At 40.4% G+C, this 18,002-nt stretch overlaps 1 protein-coding gene across 1 annotated transcript in view; it reads left to right on the forward strand.

The window, feature by feature from the left end:
• The window catches only part of RTKN2 (rhotekin 2), a 42,415-nt gene extending 24,859 nt beyond the window's left edge, over positions 1-17,556 (forward strand). The window contains exons 9-13 of the mRNA XM_058810538.1: positions 1,171-1,277; positions 2,293-2,424; positions 8,823-8,988; positions 10,897-11,004; positions 12,928-17,556. Coding sequence (XP_058666521.1) covers positions 1,171-1,277; positions 2,293-2,424; positions 8,823-8,988; positions 10,897-11,004; positions 12,928-13,469 — 1,055 coding nt within the window. The 3' untranslated portion in view covers positions 13,470-17,556. The remainder of the gene's footprint in view (positions 1-1,170; positions 1,278-2,292; positions 2,425-8,822; positions 8,989-10,896; positions 11,005-12,927) is intronic.
• The last annotated feature ends 446 nt before the right edge of the window (positions 17,557-18,002 follow it).

The following is an 18,002-nucleotide window of genomic DNA, read 5'->3' on the forward strand; positions in this document are numbered from 1 at the left end:
TCTCTGTAGTCAGAAGGAAAAAGAAAAATTGCTTCATTTTGGTGAAATTGTTTGAGGCCCAGATTTAACACAGGATGTAAGAGTGTGTGTGCTTGCAGTCTGTGCTGCCTGCTGTCCTTCAGCTTGGGGGCAGCACGAGTTGGGAGCAGCCAGCCTGGATGCTGGCACTGTGGGACTGGTTATGCTGCAGCTGATGGTGGTGTTCTCACTTTTTGGTACTTTGTCCATTATTTTCTGCAAGGATAGCCCCTCCCAAAAGCCATCCTCCAATTGTTAACTTGAGGCATGGGACTCTCACTGTTGCTTCTGGGAATTTAAATCATTTACTGGGGTAAACTTGACCTCAGAGGGAATTTCCTTCTTTACATTTCAGTAATTCTGAATAAGTACAGATTTGAAGATTTATGGGGCATTTTTTTCTTGAAGTGTTGGATGAATAATTCTGAGTACCTTTGATATTTGTAAGCCTTTCTTTATTAGTACTTTATAACTTTCTTCTTGAAGTTCCTTTTTCTGACATTAATTTACATAATTTAGTCTGGTGAGGAAGGACATACCTGGATATTTTGGTTCATTACAAGCATTTCCAAACCTTGACCAAAGACAGTCACATTAGTGGAACATTGCATTGCCTATTTCTAATTACAGAAGAGAAAGGCTATTGCACAGTGGAGCTGAGTGATTCCAATTCATTAGGAACTCCTTGGAACCCTAAATGCTCCTCTAGTGCTGAAGGCAAAAGTAGATACAAATTCCTTATTGAAGCAACCTGAGGCAAAGTGCTCATGTATGAAGGTAGCTGTGTGCCACAATGGGGTGGGCTCAGGATCACACGAGATGAGAGGGCACTTACCTTTCAAAGAGTTTCTAGCTCTGAAATGAGCCACATTTTATGTAAGAACAACTCTTTTTTGCAGAGCAATATTGCCATTTTTACTTGAAATTATTTTGGAATTTACTAATTTTTTCAATTAAAAAACATTTCCTGAAGACTAACAATCAGTTTTAATCTAATCCCACAGGATTAAATCTTGTTCCTTAAAATATGAAAATATGCTTATTTAGACTCAGGATCTTAATGCAAAAACAGCTGTAGAAAGCTAAACTATATGTTCAGGGCAGGTTTTCAGACCTGGGTCTTTGTCTCTTTTGCCTTTTTCTTTTCCCCAGAGGAATCCTCTTTTTGGCTGCCCCTGTATGGGAACATGTGCTGCCGTTTAGTTGTGCAGCCCTCCTGCATGGCCAGGGATATGATGGCAGGATTTCTAAATCAGCAGGTAAGGAGCCCTTGCTTGTGTTTGCATCCTGGGCTGTTAAAAGCTGTCACTAAGAGTCAACTGTTAGAACATTTGCTGTTACCTGAAGTGGTGTGTGGAGAACTGCTGTTCTTTACCTGCTCTGCCTAGAGCAAGGGGGAAACTCTCTCACAGCTACATTCACAAAGGTGCCTTCAGTGGCTGAGCATGGAGAAATCAATGTTTCCTTGGCATGAGTGATGTAGGCTGTTAGTAAAGATCAAGTAAAACTCTTGTTTCAGAGTTGGTGTGCAGTGGTACTTGATGGCATCAGTCCTAGTGATCCCACGGCTCTCATCCTTGTACATAGCCCTTGTTGTGCTGCCACAAGAGTTCTGTCCCAGCATGGTGAATCAGGCTGCTGAACAGAGCCACATCTAAACTCATCCCTTCAGAAATGATTCATGTGAACTCACTTCACTTCTCTATTTTGGTTTGTTGCACAACTAGGCAAATGAGAAGGTGATAGTGGAGGGCCAGAGGGTCTGGGTCATTTGTCAGGAGTGCTGAATTACAGGCTTTAAACTGGTTGTGAAACTGTTATGGTTTATGAAAGCTGTTCAGAAAATTCATTTGAGGAAGTGGAAATTCTAGACAAATGTCTTTGCTTGACATTTGTTGAATGTACTGTGTATTTCCAAAGTGAAATACTCTTTTTATTTCTATTATTGTGCAATTGCTGTAGCTAATAAAGGTGCTTTCTTTTTTTACACTAGACACCAGATCTAGATTTCATTCTGTACTAACCAGCAGATTCTGTATTATTAGTGTCACATGGCAAGTCTGTGAAAACTGTAAAACACCAGAAGACATTTCAAGTACTGCTAACATTTCAGATATCAGTGATTGGAATGTTCTGTAACAGAAAGTTTTTGTTGTAGGAATGAATTTGGTGCAGCCAAGGTTTGATCACTCAGGGCTGGTATGTGTGCACCTTGCAATATTGGTTGTGTTTTAGGTTTATGTTTGGCAATTTCTCACTACTTCTTCCCCTTAGCAAATGGTAGGAGGCCTGACAAGCTGGAGGAGGCTGTACTGTGTACTGAGAGGTGGCAAACTCCTTTGTTATTACTCACCAGAAGAAATTGAGGCTAAAGTGGAGCCAGCATTGACAGTTTCCATCAACAAGGTAAAATTGGTTGTATGGGGATTTTTTGTTTGTTTTGTTATTAAACAAAATCAAATGGGGGGTTTGGTTAAAATTAATTTTATTATTTTGGGGGATGTTCTTTTTAGTTTAAGAAATGTGCAGTCATTTGGGCCCTAACTGCTGGTATGCAGAGTGCTTTATAGGTAGAATGAGGGTGGGATGTACTTCAGTGAAATTTGCAGTCCCCCAGCAGGAGCATAACATTCCTTAGCTGTGGATGTAAATTCCTTCTATTGCATTAGACTGGTTAGCACAGAGGCAAAAAGGGGGGTGTTTTTCTATAGGAAAAGTAATAACCTTTTATATCACAGCTCTATAAGACAGCCCTTGGAAATGTATTGCTTACAATCCCCCAGCAATGCTTTGGTCGAATTTTGTCCTCAGCAAGGTGGCATTCCAACAAAAGCTTTTTTGTTGTTACATGTTATTTGGCCACAGTCTTAATGAGAAGGAGAAATGGAAAATTTTTCAAAATATTTTAGTGCCTTAAAATAAGCTGCTTTTCTTAATGCTGGTTTTGTCCAGAGCATAATAACTTTGGAAATGCTGTTCTCTAGGATGATATTATTGCTGTTGTTCATGCCCTGATTGAAAAACCTGAGTTTAAAATGTAATTTTAAAACGTTGCTTACTATTTGGCCAAAGAAGCAGTAATTGACCTGCAGTAAATATTTAAATTAGTAATGTTATGGGAAGGACCTTGCAGAATGGCAAAGTCCATTAGAGGGAACAGATGCTTTCAACAACTGGCTGTGGTGCAGGCACCAAGGGTTACTGTCCCATAAGGATGGGCAGGGGAGTTCAATGTTTGCAGTGCCATGGCTGATCTCCCAGAGGGAACAGACCCATCTGGGAGCTGTGTTGAGCACAGGCTGCTCTGGGTTCTGCTGCTGCCCTGCAGTGCCAGGCAGGCCCAGGCAGTGCTGGGGGCTCCAGGCAGGGCAGCTGGGGCAGCAGGAGCCTCACCCTGTTTGCCTCTCACCAGTTTTACCCCGCTCATTTCATGGCTGCACGAACGCCTGGGTGGTGCAAGCACGGGCTCAGCCCTGGCTGGGGGCATGGGGTGACAAGGAATGATTCCTACAGCAGCAGAATCAGCTCTGGGTGCCTTGAGGGTTCCTGCAGAGGTGACTGCATTCTCGTTCAGAGTGAGACTGCTGTGGAACCCAAACATTTAAATGGGTTGGAACAATGTGACCTGTTTGTGCTAGGATGGTTTTTTTAATTGCTAAGATTTAAATTGATTCCTTAAATAAAGTTACCTGTTCTTCTAGTGTTATTTTTTCCTCCAACTGTTCATACATTTACATTAAATAAATATTTATACTGTGATATGTATTTAAGTAGGTTTACTTCTTCAGTCACTTCCAATTTCACTGTCAGCCTCTGCCACAAATCTGTTTTCCAGCTGTTCACAGTATCAGTTAAGAAATGGTAAACTTTAATAAATTATAGAATGACTAAATAATTCTAAAACATGACAGGAATATTTTTTAAAATTATCTCTCAGGTTGCCTCATGTCTTTCCTTGGAGTTCTCTGTTTTAGTCTAAATCCTGATTTTGCTTTTCCTTGTAAAGTAACCATATTGTACTAAGATATTTTGCTCCTTCAAATAACCTATGCACCTAGAACCTAAAATCCAGCTTGATAAGCCTTTGCTGAGAGATTGCCCTTATGTTTGCAGGGTGTCCTTAAAGCTAACTTGTAAAAGGTACATGATTTATGTGTCTTACACCATTTTACAAAAATATCAGGCTGCTGGAGAATGACTGTGAATCCTTCTTCAATGGAAATAAAAACAAAACAAAAAAAATGCTATTGAAAACATATTTGGATCCTTTACTACTTAAACAGTTTCTGTTGAAAATAACTTAATGCCTGCAGATGTTTTCTGATTCCTTTGTTATGAAATTTCTCTTAGGGATTAGATGGAAGCAGACTAATCATATGGGCTTGTCTGCTACATGTTGTTAAAGAAATTTCACACAGCAATTTCAAAGTGAAAGTTGAGACTGAACATCAACTCTAGACATTCTAACTAAAATCTCTTTGGGTTGCATATGTGGCATTTTCATTTGTAATGTGAAGTTGATCCTTTACATGTAATTTAAAGATACTTTCTGAGAAGTAATGAAATCATCTGGATTTATGAGAAATTCTCTGGAAAATGTTCACACCAATAGCTGTATTTGCAATTCCCTTTGAATTGAGACTTGAAGAAGCCATTAAGACCAGCAAAGTCATTACTTCAGCTTTAGATGACTTCACTGCTACTGCTGTTGAGCAAGAATGGTTCTGCAGTTCCTATTATGCAAGTGCTACTGTTATTGTTCCAGCTAAATGTGATTATAACATATTATATTGCACAACTAAGTAGGAAAAGAGAAATGATGTTTTCTATAGCAAAGAAAATTTACTGGAATCCAATTTGAAGAAATATCCTTTATAGGCCAGTTCCTGATTTTTTTTTCAAGTTTTCTTTAATTTGAAATGAAAAATAAAGGCCTTGCCTACACGTGAAAGCTTATTAAATTGGTGCATGTTCCAGCAGTTCATGTTACTTGCTCAGTGTTTGGAATACATAATCTACTGTGTTTGGTTCATAGATTATAAAACTTTTTTTTTGCCATGGGTGCCTGAAGCTGTAGGGGTTCTGGGATCTTGCTTCAAATTGCTGGAGTCCCACGGTTTCCTTCCTGGCACGTTTTGCCCATGCAGTCCTGGGGCTCTCTCCGTGCCCCTGCTGATGGCTGAGGGGAGCAGGGTGAGGAGTGAGGGTTTGCAGGCTCAGGCTCATGGGAGCACTGCTGACCAGTGCAGCAGGAGCAGAGGCACTAAATCAATTACCTTGAATGACAGTCCTTGGTGGTACAGCTGTTCTGGCCAGGTCAGGTACAGGACTTTGTTGGGAAATGTGGTGATGGTTGCAGCAATGTAACTTCAAGGGAACCGTCCATATTTCTAGGGAAGCAGGGAGTTCACCCTTGGGCTGGAGCAGAGGAATATGGATGTCAGTTCTGGACCATGTGAGCTTTTAGGGAGCCAGCAGCATGAGCAATATTCACTGTGCGTGTTGGGGAACTCCGGCACAGGGAAATGAGATAAGCCCTGAAAATATCTGTATTCTCTGTGGTAAGGACTTTGTCCCACTGGTTGGCTTAGGAAAAGCCTTCATAGCTGTGAAAATACACTGGAAAAGCACAGGCTAGTTAAGTACCTCCCAATGTCTGGTGTCTCACATCCCAGTGCTCAGTTTAGTCTTGCAGTTGCTTGAAACAGGTTGTGGATGCAGGCAGGGGAAGCAGGTGGAACACCCAGATCCTTGTACCACACGTGCTCAAACTGAGCAGTTTGAAAGCTGCTTTATTGGCTCACTGCTGCTTCACAAAATGTTTGCTGGTCATGTATTGCTATCTCCTTTTCCATGCTTCCAGCTGCTGCATTGCTCCCAAGAACAATGGCACAGACATCCTGATATTGCTTATCCATGTCATACTGACCAGCCAGTGGCCAAGAGGATGTCACATTAGTACAAGCTCACAAAACAAGGAAGGGACAAAATATTAACTGATAGACTGAATTTGGTCTTCTGCATAAATGCGTTTGAAAGCCATAATTTGAAATGTAACCATTTTTCCCTACTTGATTAAAAAAATTCATGGAAATTATTAATATTACAACAGAAACCAATGCATGTACAGGTTATACTTGCTTCCAGTGTTGTACTGAATTTCAGTTTGTTTTATTTTTTTTGTACTAAAAACATGAAGAGAGTTTGTTTTATGTGATTTGATTTGTTTAACCTTAAAATAGATACACAGACCTTGATCTCTAGGTTATTCAATGTTTTTAAGAACTGTAATTTGTTCTGATGTCTTAAAATGGTCTTTATAACCAGTGCTTTTTAGTGTGTCAGGAATGGCTTATCGAGAAAATGTTGTACTTCAGCAGTAAAAATGTGTCTTCTTGTTGGCTTAAAATACAAGCTTTCCAGAGAGGCATTATCAGGCAAAGAGATTTTATTTGTGGGGAGAAATATACAGTAAGGTTGGTATTTACAAATGCCATCTATTTTTCCCTTTTACTCTTTCCCCATCTTCAAAGAAACAATCTTTTGCATAAAGAATATAAAACTGGCTTCAGCCTCCCCAGAAGAGTCACTTGAGTTCAAGATTCAATTGTTTTCCTGTTGCCATCCACTGATTGTTCTGCTCTTTACAATTGCTACAGCAGAGTTGGCTCAGTTTTTTTATAAGACTGGGAAAGATATTATTACAACATGGTAAATTAAAACACTTTTTGTTGTGTTTTTTTGGGGTGGTTTTTCTGCTTGTTTTGTTTTTAATAGCTTTTTGTTGGTTTGGGTTTTGCTTTTATGAAGGGGAACTGGGCATGTCGTGTAATTCACCCAAGGCTGACAAATTCATCAGCCCATTGCTGCAATGGCGTCTCGTACGACTGCTGAAATATTCAAGCATCAGATAGAGATTGCTGCTTGAGGATTCATCTCCTTTGAATAAAACCACAGTTGTGGGATAAAACCTGCAGCAAACATCATTAAATAAACTTGTGTGTATGGTATGCTTGAAGTTCTTACCTGTCAAATGTTAATCTATTTGATTTCATTTTTTGCTGGTATCTATGGTTACCTGAGTTAATGGGATATAGAGCACTGATGGATGAATTACTTCATCTCCTATTTTTAGACAGAATTTAAATGAACATATCCATCAGATATACTACAAGCAGTTGTTGGTATTTCAAATGGTTACTTCAGTAATGCATTTAAAATCTGGGGAATGGTCTGTAGAGTAACTTTTGTTTTTCTGAGTATCGGAACTAGGCTTATCCCCATGGGATCCCGTGCGTAAACTTAATTTCTGTAGATGTGTGTTTAATGTCTTTAGCAGATGTTTGACATTTGCTTGAGTTGTGTAGAAGGGAACTGGTTGTTCCATCCTCCTTGATTTTGAGGAGCCACCTTTGTGGTCAGGTTCCCTGTCCATCCAGACAGGAGATGTTTGAACAGAGCCCTGGCTGTGACTGTTGGCCTCCTTCAAATCCTGGGCACTGCCCACGCCAGGAGTGCCCCGGGGTGGCAGGGGGCAGTGCAGGCTCCTGCTGGGTGTTGGGTGTCCTCATGTCCTGCTGGGCGCAGGGCTGGCTGCAGGGGGCTGCCTGCTGCCCTGGCACCAGAGCTCACCACTCTGCTCTCCTGGCTGTGCCACAAATCCTCTGAGGAGCAGTGCTGTAATGGGCTGCTGCTTCTCCAGTCAGCTCAAGTTGCGCGTGCAAAGACATTCCCAGGGCTTCTCCTTTACTTCTACAAATAAAGTGATGTTAGTTGTTTTAATTTGCTCATCGTGTTGTGAGGAGCAGCAATGTTGACCAGTTGCCTTCTGGAATTCTTTTAGTTGTGTTTAGCTAAACTTAAAGCTTTTAGCATTTTTCACACACACAAAAATCACTGAGTTAGGGATAAGTGGTTTGTTTGGTTTTTTTAAAATTGTAGTAATGCCATAACAAAGAAAGTAAATACTCTGAAAATACCACTGGATCTAGTCTAGAGCAATTGAACTATGTTCCTGAACAGAAGGAAAAATCTTAACAGTGCTGCTGTGTAATATGAGAGCTTTTCTAACTCTAGCTGAAGAGATTTTTTAGACTTGTGCTATACTTCTTGGATATATATATACACACATTTAATTATTTCTATGTAGCTTTTTCTAATTAAGTTAAAACTAAAATGTCTATTTTAAAATGGGAAATATTTTTTTTTCTATTAGAGCAAAATCTTATTCTAGTAAAACTATAGGGGTTACTGCTACAAACGCCCCTTTAAAGATGGCCTAGGTAAGTTTCTTTTTAATTTTTCCACTCTATTGCATTACCCTGAATGTCCTGCTGCACTAAGATGAACATTAAAAGGATACAAGTTTCCAATGCAGTGGGTAAACAATGGCCCACAGAAGTGCAGTAGCAGGTGTAAATGGTGGCTGTAATAATGTGCTTGTCCATCTGAATCATTTGGGGAAAAGGAGCTGCTTGCTGTTATTGTAGATTATTCACTAAACTGCTGTGGAGAAGAGTGAGCACTGTGAGGTGAGCTGGTGAGGGTAGAGAGAAGGGGAACATAGAATTACAGTACATTCTGTAATTCAGACTGAACTGTAGTAATTGTGCTTTATTCCCTTATTTTTCATGCTTTATGATAAAACAATTTTATAATCAGTTCCTGACATTGGATGTTTTTTTTTCAATTGGTATTAATCTGAAGTAGACAAAAAAGCAAATTCTGCCTTCCTTACACTGTCACTGGCCCTAAGCTGATGGCAGTGTGAAGCAGTAAGTCACAGCACAGTTTGTTGTTCCTAGGAAACCAGGATTCGAGCTGTGGATAAGGACTCCAGCAGAGGAGCCAATAACTTCTCTGTTATCAACCCCGTGTCTGGAGAGGGTGTGACGCAACGTTTTGCTGCTGACAGTAGGGATGAACTTCATCAGTGGATGGAGGCTTTCTGGCAGCACTTTTATGATCTGAGTAAGTAAGCAGTGCTGGCAGCGTGCCCTCCGAATGGGGCATTATGTAACATCAAAGGGATCTTTGAGCAATTTGATTTGCAGTTGCCTCATAAGCCTTTGTTTGCAGCAACGAGAAGAAATATGTTCTCTGGGATAATGCTGGGTGGTGGTCGAAGTCGTTGGAAGGCAAATATTTGACTAAACCAAAGTCCATGTGTTCTTGCAGGAAATCAGAGGCAGAGTATGTCCATCAATCTCAAAAAACTTGTTCTCTCAGCAGTGTTCTTGATAATGTTCTTAAAGACTGATAAATTCTCACCATCTCTTCCTCCTTCCCACTGTAGTGGGAGGAGTCCACCTCTGCCTGGGCACCCAGCCAGTGCTGTGCTGCTTTGGTGAGATCCTGCAGTATCAAACCTGGGTGTGGAAGCCTTAGTGCCAGGTGGTGAGGATGCTGGAATCGTGTGGGGCCTTGGCTGGGATGTGGATTCAGCCAGCTATTGGAAGCAGTCACAAGTAAACTTGGGGTCTCCTTAGCAATGTTATGGATGAATTAAATTGCAATTTGTTATAACAGGGATTGCTTGATTCTGTTGTAGTTCAAAGGTTTTGGCAGCTCTCATCACATGGGAATATGCTCACCCAGCCACACTCCATCCAGCTGGGCAAATACACACTGCTTACCTGGCTCTGGTAAAAGCTGCGCCTCAGCCTTTGCAACAGATGTTAAAGGGTTACCCTGATCCTTTGGCAAACCTCTGGAACAGCCCTGATCTTACATGGCAGAGGGAACTCATTTGTTGTGTGAAATATTATTGAAATTGTATATTGTGCTCCTTGTTTATAACCAAATCTTTATTATAAAAACTACATAGATTAATTTGCCTGTGTCTTTTTTCTCTGCTTTCTGCTTGACTCACAGATTTACTGAGAGTAGAGACTGTCAGCTTTTGTGCTGCCATTGACAAAGTAGAGTTGCTTCCTGATAGGCATTTTTGTCAGGTCAGAAAACAAAACCAGGTCAATTAATGAAATATCAGTCTTTAGTCAGAGACAACACCAATCAAATAATTGAACTGAGGCTGTAGAAACTCAGAGTCATAGTTGTATTTCCAGTCATTTTTAACTTTGATTTACAATGAGAAAAAGCACTATCAATTAAAGAAACACACCAAGCAAAAACTAGGGCATCCTCTTTAAATTATCTGTAGAGTAGGGTAAAAGATCTACTTCTTATTCATTATAGATAGAATACTACCCACAGAATTTTTTGAGACATTTTCTTTAGATTCAGAAAAAAAATGGGTCACTTGGCATTTAAATGCCTTTTTTCTTCCCTGGTTCTAAAATTCTCTTAAAATTAATGTGCTCAGAAAACTTGGAATGATTGGTATGAACAAAGTAATTTTACTGTGTCTTGTTTTCCTTAAGGTCAAAATCTATTAATAGAAAAAGAGATTTCCTTGTCTGCTAAGGGATAAAAGGCAAGTTATCCTCTATTAAAAACAGAATGTTCCTTTGCCGTGACATTGTAACATTGCTGTATAACATCCAGCTTGCAGGATATTGGAGGTTGTTCCTGATAACTTGATGAAGCTTCCCAAACCTTAATTTTTTTTTCTTTTTTTTTCCCCTTGGATTTATACTGTTTGGGGATTTGAAGGCAAATTATGATCTTTAACCATCATAGTCTAACAGTAATGCTGGGATGCTTAAATTCCATCTAGGATCTTACGACCTTTGTGCTAAGAGAATGAATACAGGGATGAAAATACAAATGCATCCTGAGCATTCCTGCTAAACAAAAGTAAATTCTCACTGTTTAGTATTACTTTGGAGATAGTTTCCTGACACAACCTAACAACTTCCATTTTTTTTCCAGGCTGATGTGTTTAAGTTCCAGTCATTGTTCTCTTTTCTCTCTCAGGCCAGTGGAAGCATTGTTGTGAGGAACTTATGAAAATTGAGATTATGTCACCACGGAAACCACCTTTGTTCTTGACAAAGGAAGCGACCTCCGTCTACCATGATATGAGTAAGTGGGATTTGCCTTTTCAAGTTGCAGAGTAACAGAAACAACATTGTCTGAATTCAGATGGCTTCTGGTGGTGGTGGTGAAACACTGAGTTTTTCAAGGACAATTCAGACAATGAAAGAGCAACATAACTGCATACCAAGGAGTTGATATTAAATCTGAATTTGTAATAGTGCAAATAATGAATACATTTTTATACCTTGAGCTAAAAAATCTGCAGTCTGCCCTGAACACACTCAAAACAGCTGTCACTAGAAATAAACACTCATGCTACGAGTAGTATACAGCTCAGGAAATGTAAAGGTAAAATAGTCCAGCTTGCAAACCAATTGCATGAAATTAATCTGCCGTTCTTACAGCTATTTGAAGGCTCACCCAGCATAACTTACCTAATTTTTTGGTCTTTGGCAATGATGTTGAAAAATATGCTTGGAAAATCTAGCTAGAGCATATCTGGGACCTTTATTTTTGCAGAGAAAAATGGTATGCAGCAGGATTTTTTAAAATAGTTTTGTTACAGAAGTAATATTTACAGACTAGAAAAAGTAGGTCACTTTGTTTTACTGGATCCCATGCAGTATTGACTGAGAAACACTGTACAACTCTAAATGCCTGACTGCTTGCTGCTTGGGATGGAGCTGTGATGATGCTCAGAATGCCATGTGGGTCACTGAGTTACCATGCATCAGAGCACTCAACAGTCAGGTTTTATCTAAGCTGTGAATGCAGAGCAGAAATGCAGTAAATTAACCACACAGAAGCTTTACAGAGGTAACATGGTAGCATAATTCCAGGGATACACATGTACCTCAGTGAGGAGCAGAACACAAACTCCATTTCACTCTTAACACACCATTTTTTTCCTGGATTATATATAGCTTTTGTAGCACCCTGTACCCAGCACTGGTGAGGCACCTCAAATCCTGTGCTCAGCTCTGGGCCCCTCACTACAAGAAAGACATTGAGGGGCTGGAGTGTGTCCAGAGAAGGGCAATGGAGCTGGGAAAGGGTCTGGAGCACACAGGAGATGAGGAGTGCCTGAGGGAGCTGGGGGTGTTCAGCCTGAAGAAGAGGCTCAAGGGGACCTTATGGTTCTCTACAAGTACCTGGAAGGAGATTGGAGCAGGAGTGATAGGACAAGAGGAAACAACCTCCAGTTGCCCCAGGGGAGGTTTAAATTGGATATTAGGAAGAATTTCTTCCCAGAAAGGGTTATCAAGCAGAGGCACAGGCTGCAGTGGTGGGGACACCATTTTGGAGGTATTTGAAAGACAGATGTGCAGATGTGGTGCTTAGGGACATGGGTTGGTGGTGGACTTGGCAGGGTTAACAGTTGGACTTGGTGACCTTGAAAGGCCTTTTCCAACCCACACTGTGCTGTGACTCTATTGAAAATCAGGTATTGCTGCTGTTTGACGCTGGTACTACTGCAGTATACATGGAAAACTCAGTAAGAAGAATAAGAAATTGAGCAAGGCAGTCCTGAGGCACATAGAGAAAAATGATATATGTAAAGATGTCCCATTTTCTACAGGCTGGCAGCACAGGACTATTTAGTCAGACTTTCATGGGCCTCCTGTGAAACAAAATTTTCCAAGCACTGTACAACAAAATGTATTTAATAACTAATACATACAGGTTTTTCTGTAGTACTTTATTTTTTCTTTTACTTGGAAAGAAATATCAGTGCCTACCCTGCTGCCTCAATGCCAGCTCTCACAAAAATAATTCCTTCCTGTCACCTCAGTTCTCTCTTTGATAGCATATGTAACATTTTCCATTTCATCCATTAATACTCTTAGTTCAGACTTAGTGAGACAGTTAATACAGGTTTGTCTTCTGAGTAGTAATAAGAAAATAGATAGAAGTAAAATCATTGGTGGTGTTTTAATCTGGGTTAATTGCTGTCCCTTAAAATTACAGGCATTGATTCTCCAGTGAAACCTGAGGGCTTAGCTGATATCATACATAGGAAAATTGAAGAGAGTGATGGTGAGTTCCTTCTTGGCCAGCAGAAAGAGCCTGCATCTGCCCTGTGGGCGTCACTCTTTGATGGATCTCATGAGATGACTGTTCACAAAAACACGCATCCGGACCCCAAAAGAGATACTACCAGTCCAAATGACAGCAGAGGAAAGAAAAGAAGAGCTCCACCTCCACCCTCTGATAAGTCACCCTACAGTGCAGAAGCCCAGGTGAACACAGAGCAGCTGGGCAAGGAAAACTGGGGGAAGCCTGACCACACACCTGCCTTTGAGTCAGTGTTAGCTACGAAGATGCAGCAGCTGCAAACCCCCATTGCTCCCCCTCGCAAAATTGGCCTTTGTGGGAAAAGTGGTTTAGCTGGCCTGGGGAATCCTGTTTCTCTGCTGAGCAAGACCAAGTCTGAAACCAAACCAGTCCCAACCCCTAGACATAAAGGCATCACAGAAATACTAGACCCCAGGTCCTGGCTGCATCCATAGGCATCGTATTTAGCTTAGAGGAGTCTTTGGAATTTAAAGTTTCTCAGCCTTCTCCTAATACCCTTCATTAAAAGTAGATTTTAGCATTTAGCTCAAGTGTTTCCTGTGAGCCAGGGCATTACTGCTAGCTGCAGTCTCAGCTGTATTCATTAGTGCTCTATCTGAATAATTGCACTAGAATGGGGGGGTGTTTCTCTGTCTGGAGTAACGGTGCTATTTCTGAAAACAATAGTTCAGTACTTTCCTTTTGAAAAAACCACAGTGTTCAGGGTAAGCTCAGCTGTCCCCACAGCAGGGATGTTCCCAGTGCCTTCTACCAGTCCCTCAGCTTAGCCCATCCACAGCTCCTCAGACTACTCAAGTGGGAATTCACACATATTCAGCACAGATCTTGCAAAGCTGATTTTCTTGGGCTCCATGCTTGCTGCATCCTCTCCATGCCTTGCTGTTAGGAAACACTGCCTATATGGTAATCGAGTATGAAAAGCTTTTGTGCTGTTCTGAATGGCTCTGTAACTCCATACAAATTTCTGAGGCAGTTCCCTCAATTTAGTGTGGGATTTCCCAAGTTCCTGCTGGTTCATGTGCAATTGTAATGGACCAGAATTATCTGTCTTTGAGCAAGGATATGATCCATCACTGCTGGTTTATTTTGGGCTAAGACAAGCATTCAAAAGCAGTTGCTTGGGTATGTGCTCATCTTAGGGTTGTTTTTCCTGACAAACGTGGGTCTGTACCACAGCTCTCCTTTGTGGAGCCTCTCAGCTGTTCCTGCTGGGGAGCTGGTTTGTAAACAGGCAGTGATACTGGTAACAAACAGGGCTTTGCCCCACTTGTTCCTTCTGCAATAGCACAGAATAAGCACTTCAGGTGAAGATCCTGAACTCTGAGATTCTTTCATCAGACTCTTCACTTCTGTTTCACTTCTATAAGTACGGGTTGGTAGGGTTCCTGTGGCACCTAAAAAGCATCTACTGTATAAGAAAGAGCTGTGTTCTCCTGGATCCACAGGTTAAATACCCAGCCATTTCCTTGGTTGGTGCATTTGTCTCAGATGCTGGAACTTATCCAAGGGCAAAGGTCTGCTTGCAGTTCTCCCTCTGCAGACTTGGTGCTCAGACCTGTGCTGAGAGGGTCATATCAGTGACTGTATACATACAGTTCATTATTTATCATTTTTTTCCCCCAAAATGTGGATGGCTCTGGGAGCTTTACCATTTCTCCATGAGATACTGTGGGCATGGTTGTTTTATTTTATTTAATTTTTTGTCTTCAGCTATGCTCTTGGCTCCACAGTTGTAAAGGTATCTGCTGAATTCCCTCAGTAGTTCATTTGGGATGGGGTTGAGAGGCAGGTTTCATTTACAATTCCTTTTGCAGGATTAGAGCCCTTTGTTCTAGAATGTCCTTGTTCATTCTTCATTTAATCACGTTCCATTTTCCCTCTGAAACAACCATAATCATTCTTACAATAAATCATGCTGTTACTTAAGTGGATGGTTTGTGAATGGCTTATAAATAGGAACAGAAAAAACTGAAGAAAAACTACATGATTATGTAAATCAGACAGTCAAGTAAGTGGACTGTGCAACTCTGAACAAGAAATGGGAAAAATTGGGAGGGGGGAACGAATATTTTCCAAAATGCAGCTGCAGTTTATTTAGCTTTAAATCTAGCCTTAAATGGTTCTGTGCTCAGAAAGAAAAAAACACCCTTTAATTTTGTAGCTATATTTTTAAAAAATCTCATAAATATATAAGGATAGAAGGCACCATAATGAGGACTTATTTTTACATTCAACAGACCATTGAATTTCAACAAGCTGTTTCTCTATTAAATTTTTGTTTTGAACTGAACATAGGTATTTTAACAAGGCATTTAATATTAATTTGAAGTCTTCAAGTGATGAGAATTCACTCATACCTCCTGTTGCAACACTTAATTACCCCAGGTACATTCTTCACTTGTTTTTCTATTTGCATTTCTAGCTCCACCTTAAGTTATTTTGGTCTTTTTATGCATTTGATTGCTTATATTGATCTCTGTAGTATCAGCTTTTCTAATTGCCTGTGTGTAGTTATAAATCATGATTATGTCCCTTTTAACCTTTTCTCTGATGAGACTGAATTCCTTAACTTTCCTATGACAGTGGATGTTACCCAAGACTAATTAATCTTCACATTCCCTGGATTTCTCATGTACAGAAGTATTTGTAAGGGTGACATCTGCATTAGATGCCACATGTCAATAGTGATCCATCAGGACTGTACAGAGCCATAATGTGATCCTCTTGCTCTGATGAATATCTCCCTCTCTCTTCTCAAGAATTGCATTATCTTTTCTTTTTTATTTTTTTTGTGGAAGCGTTGCCTTGGATGCTGACTGTTATGGACCAATTCCTCTTCAGAGTCTTTCTCAAGAATGTGGTACATCATCCTCTTATTATCTTACCTTATATTTTCTTGGAAATACAGGTAGTATTTTACCAGCATTAAAATACTGCTCATGAAGTGATCCAGATTGCTCTGTGTAAGTGACCCGTCCTCATTCTTTACTACTCCAGCAGTCTGCATGTCCTTTGCAAATTTATTGCAAGTGATTTTTACAGTTTATTCCAGATCATTGATTTTTAAAATTGAATGCAAGGTAAGGTTTGTAGAGAGAGGTGATAAGTTTTTATTACATCAGTGACATGGGAAGGGGGTGGGGAAAGCAAACAGGCAGGCCATTGAATTTCTGTCCCTTTTATCCCAGAACTTTTAAAACTTTCAGTAAGATGGCAAACAGCTAAATTTCTTGCTGAATCCCTATTAATAGTGTATCTTGACATTATTATTGTGATATTTTAAAGAAAATTACAGGTTCATCTTTTTTTCAGAAAGTTACTCAGGGTTCTTGTGGGTAACACCTCACTGCAGGTGTCTTTGCAAGCCAAGCTTAACATATCTAAGAGTAAAATGCAACCTGTTGCTCAAGACCTATTCTCCATGAAGCTGTGTTGATATTTTATATCTATGCTTAAATTAGACTCATGTGGGCCAGTTCATGATATTGCAGTGACCACCACTAAGCAAACAAGGGCATTCATTATTCTGTCCATCTGCTTCAGAACTACATAATCCCTGTTATGAAGAAAGAGTTGATTCAAGTTTTAGTGTTTATTGTTACTTTGCCTTCTTTCCCCTGCCCTGTTCTGTGTTGCCATTAGTGCCTTTGCATCTTCTGTGAAGCAAGTTGGTTTAACCAATAAAACCTGCAGGCTCCCAGGAAACACAGGAGAATGTAATGTTCCACCATCTTAGCAGCTGCATTCAATGAGGATGCTTTAATTACATGGCTCAAAATATCAGGGATCAGAACCCAGAAGTCATTTGGCTGATTCCTGCTGGCATGAGGCTTGGAGGACCTGTGGCTGCTCCCAGCCCTTGTGTCCCATTCCCCTGGTTCACATTTGTGTAGGCAAGCTGGAATGCTGTCACCTGGCTGGGAAGTCCATTGAGAAACACTTCTGCCAGGGTGAATGGCTCCAATAATCCAGTGCAGCACAGGGAGGACGCTGGTGGCACCTGCTGAACCACACGTGGAATTAGAGACTTCTCTAAGGAACGTGTCAGGCCTGCTCTGGAAACTGTACCTGCTTGTTCTCTGCTGGGATTAATTAATGCTGCTTTAAAGCCAGAATTGAGTGATTGGATGCAGTCTTGAAGTGGGGGAGACAGAAGTCAGCCTGAACTATTCTTTTAGGAAGTACAACTTGAAATTAATTGCTAGTTCAAACTTGAATATAAATCTCACAGAACATGAACTTCTGAAATATTGACTGAACAAAGCCTTAACTTATTAACTTTTTATATTTACCTAATGTCTTCAGCTGTTCACTTGGTGTTGGAATGGTAGACGGTACTTTCTGGGTTTTAAAGGCATTACCTTCAAATGCTTACATTTTTACTAGAACTGTGGGGTTTTTTCCCGTGGTAATAATACTAATAGTTATTTTATGGTGGCTTGTACGTATTTGAAAATACTGTCATAGTATTCAGAGTTGATTTCTAATTAATGCAAACTGCCTTAATAGAAAAATGGAAATTTGGACACTAATGTATTGTGAAATGTTAGAACAGAAATCTTCTTATTTTGCTGCTAGCATATTGTATTTCTGTTAAAATATGCAAGTAAAATTAAAAACATTTCTAGAATAAAAGGTTTTTAGTGTAATTTCTTTCAATCTGGAACTACATTAAGCTCTCCAGTGTATAAGCCACGGGTGATGGCTGCTGTAAAATGAGAGTTCAGGAGTGGCTCCTTTTCCCTTGGGCCTGCCATCAATGTACCCCTGAAGGCTCATACTGACAACAGCAAACAGTGTCAGCCTCAGGTTTCTGCCCTGCATGAAGGGAGGAAAAGCCAAACTGGCTTTAATCAGTTAAATCAGTGCTCCCTGCCATTCACTGAATCCAACAGACACCATCCTGAGTGAGCAGGTGAAGTCAGAAATGTTATGAGATGCACTCTTTTCCACAAATGTGCCAAAAC

This window comes from Ammospiza caudacuta, chromosome 9, assembly GCF_027887145.1.
Source record: "Ammospiza caudacuta isolate bAmmCau1 chromosome 9, bAmmCau1.pri, whole genome shotgun sequence".
Classification (NCBI taxonomy): Eukaryota; Metazoa; Chordata; class Aves; order Passeriformes; family Passerellidae; genus Ammospiza; species Ammospiza caudacuta.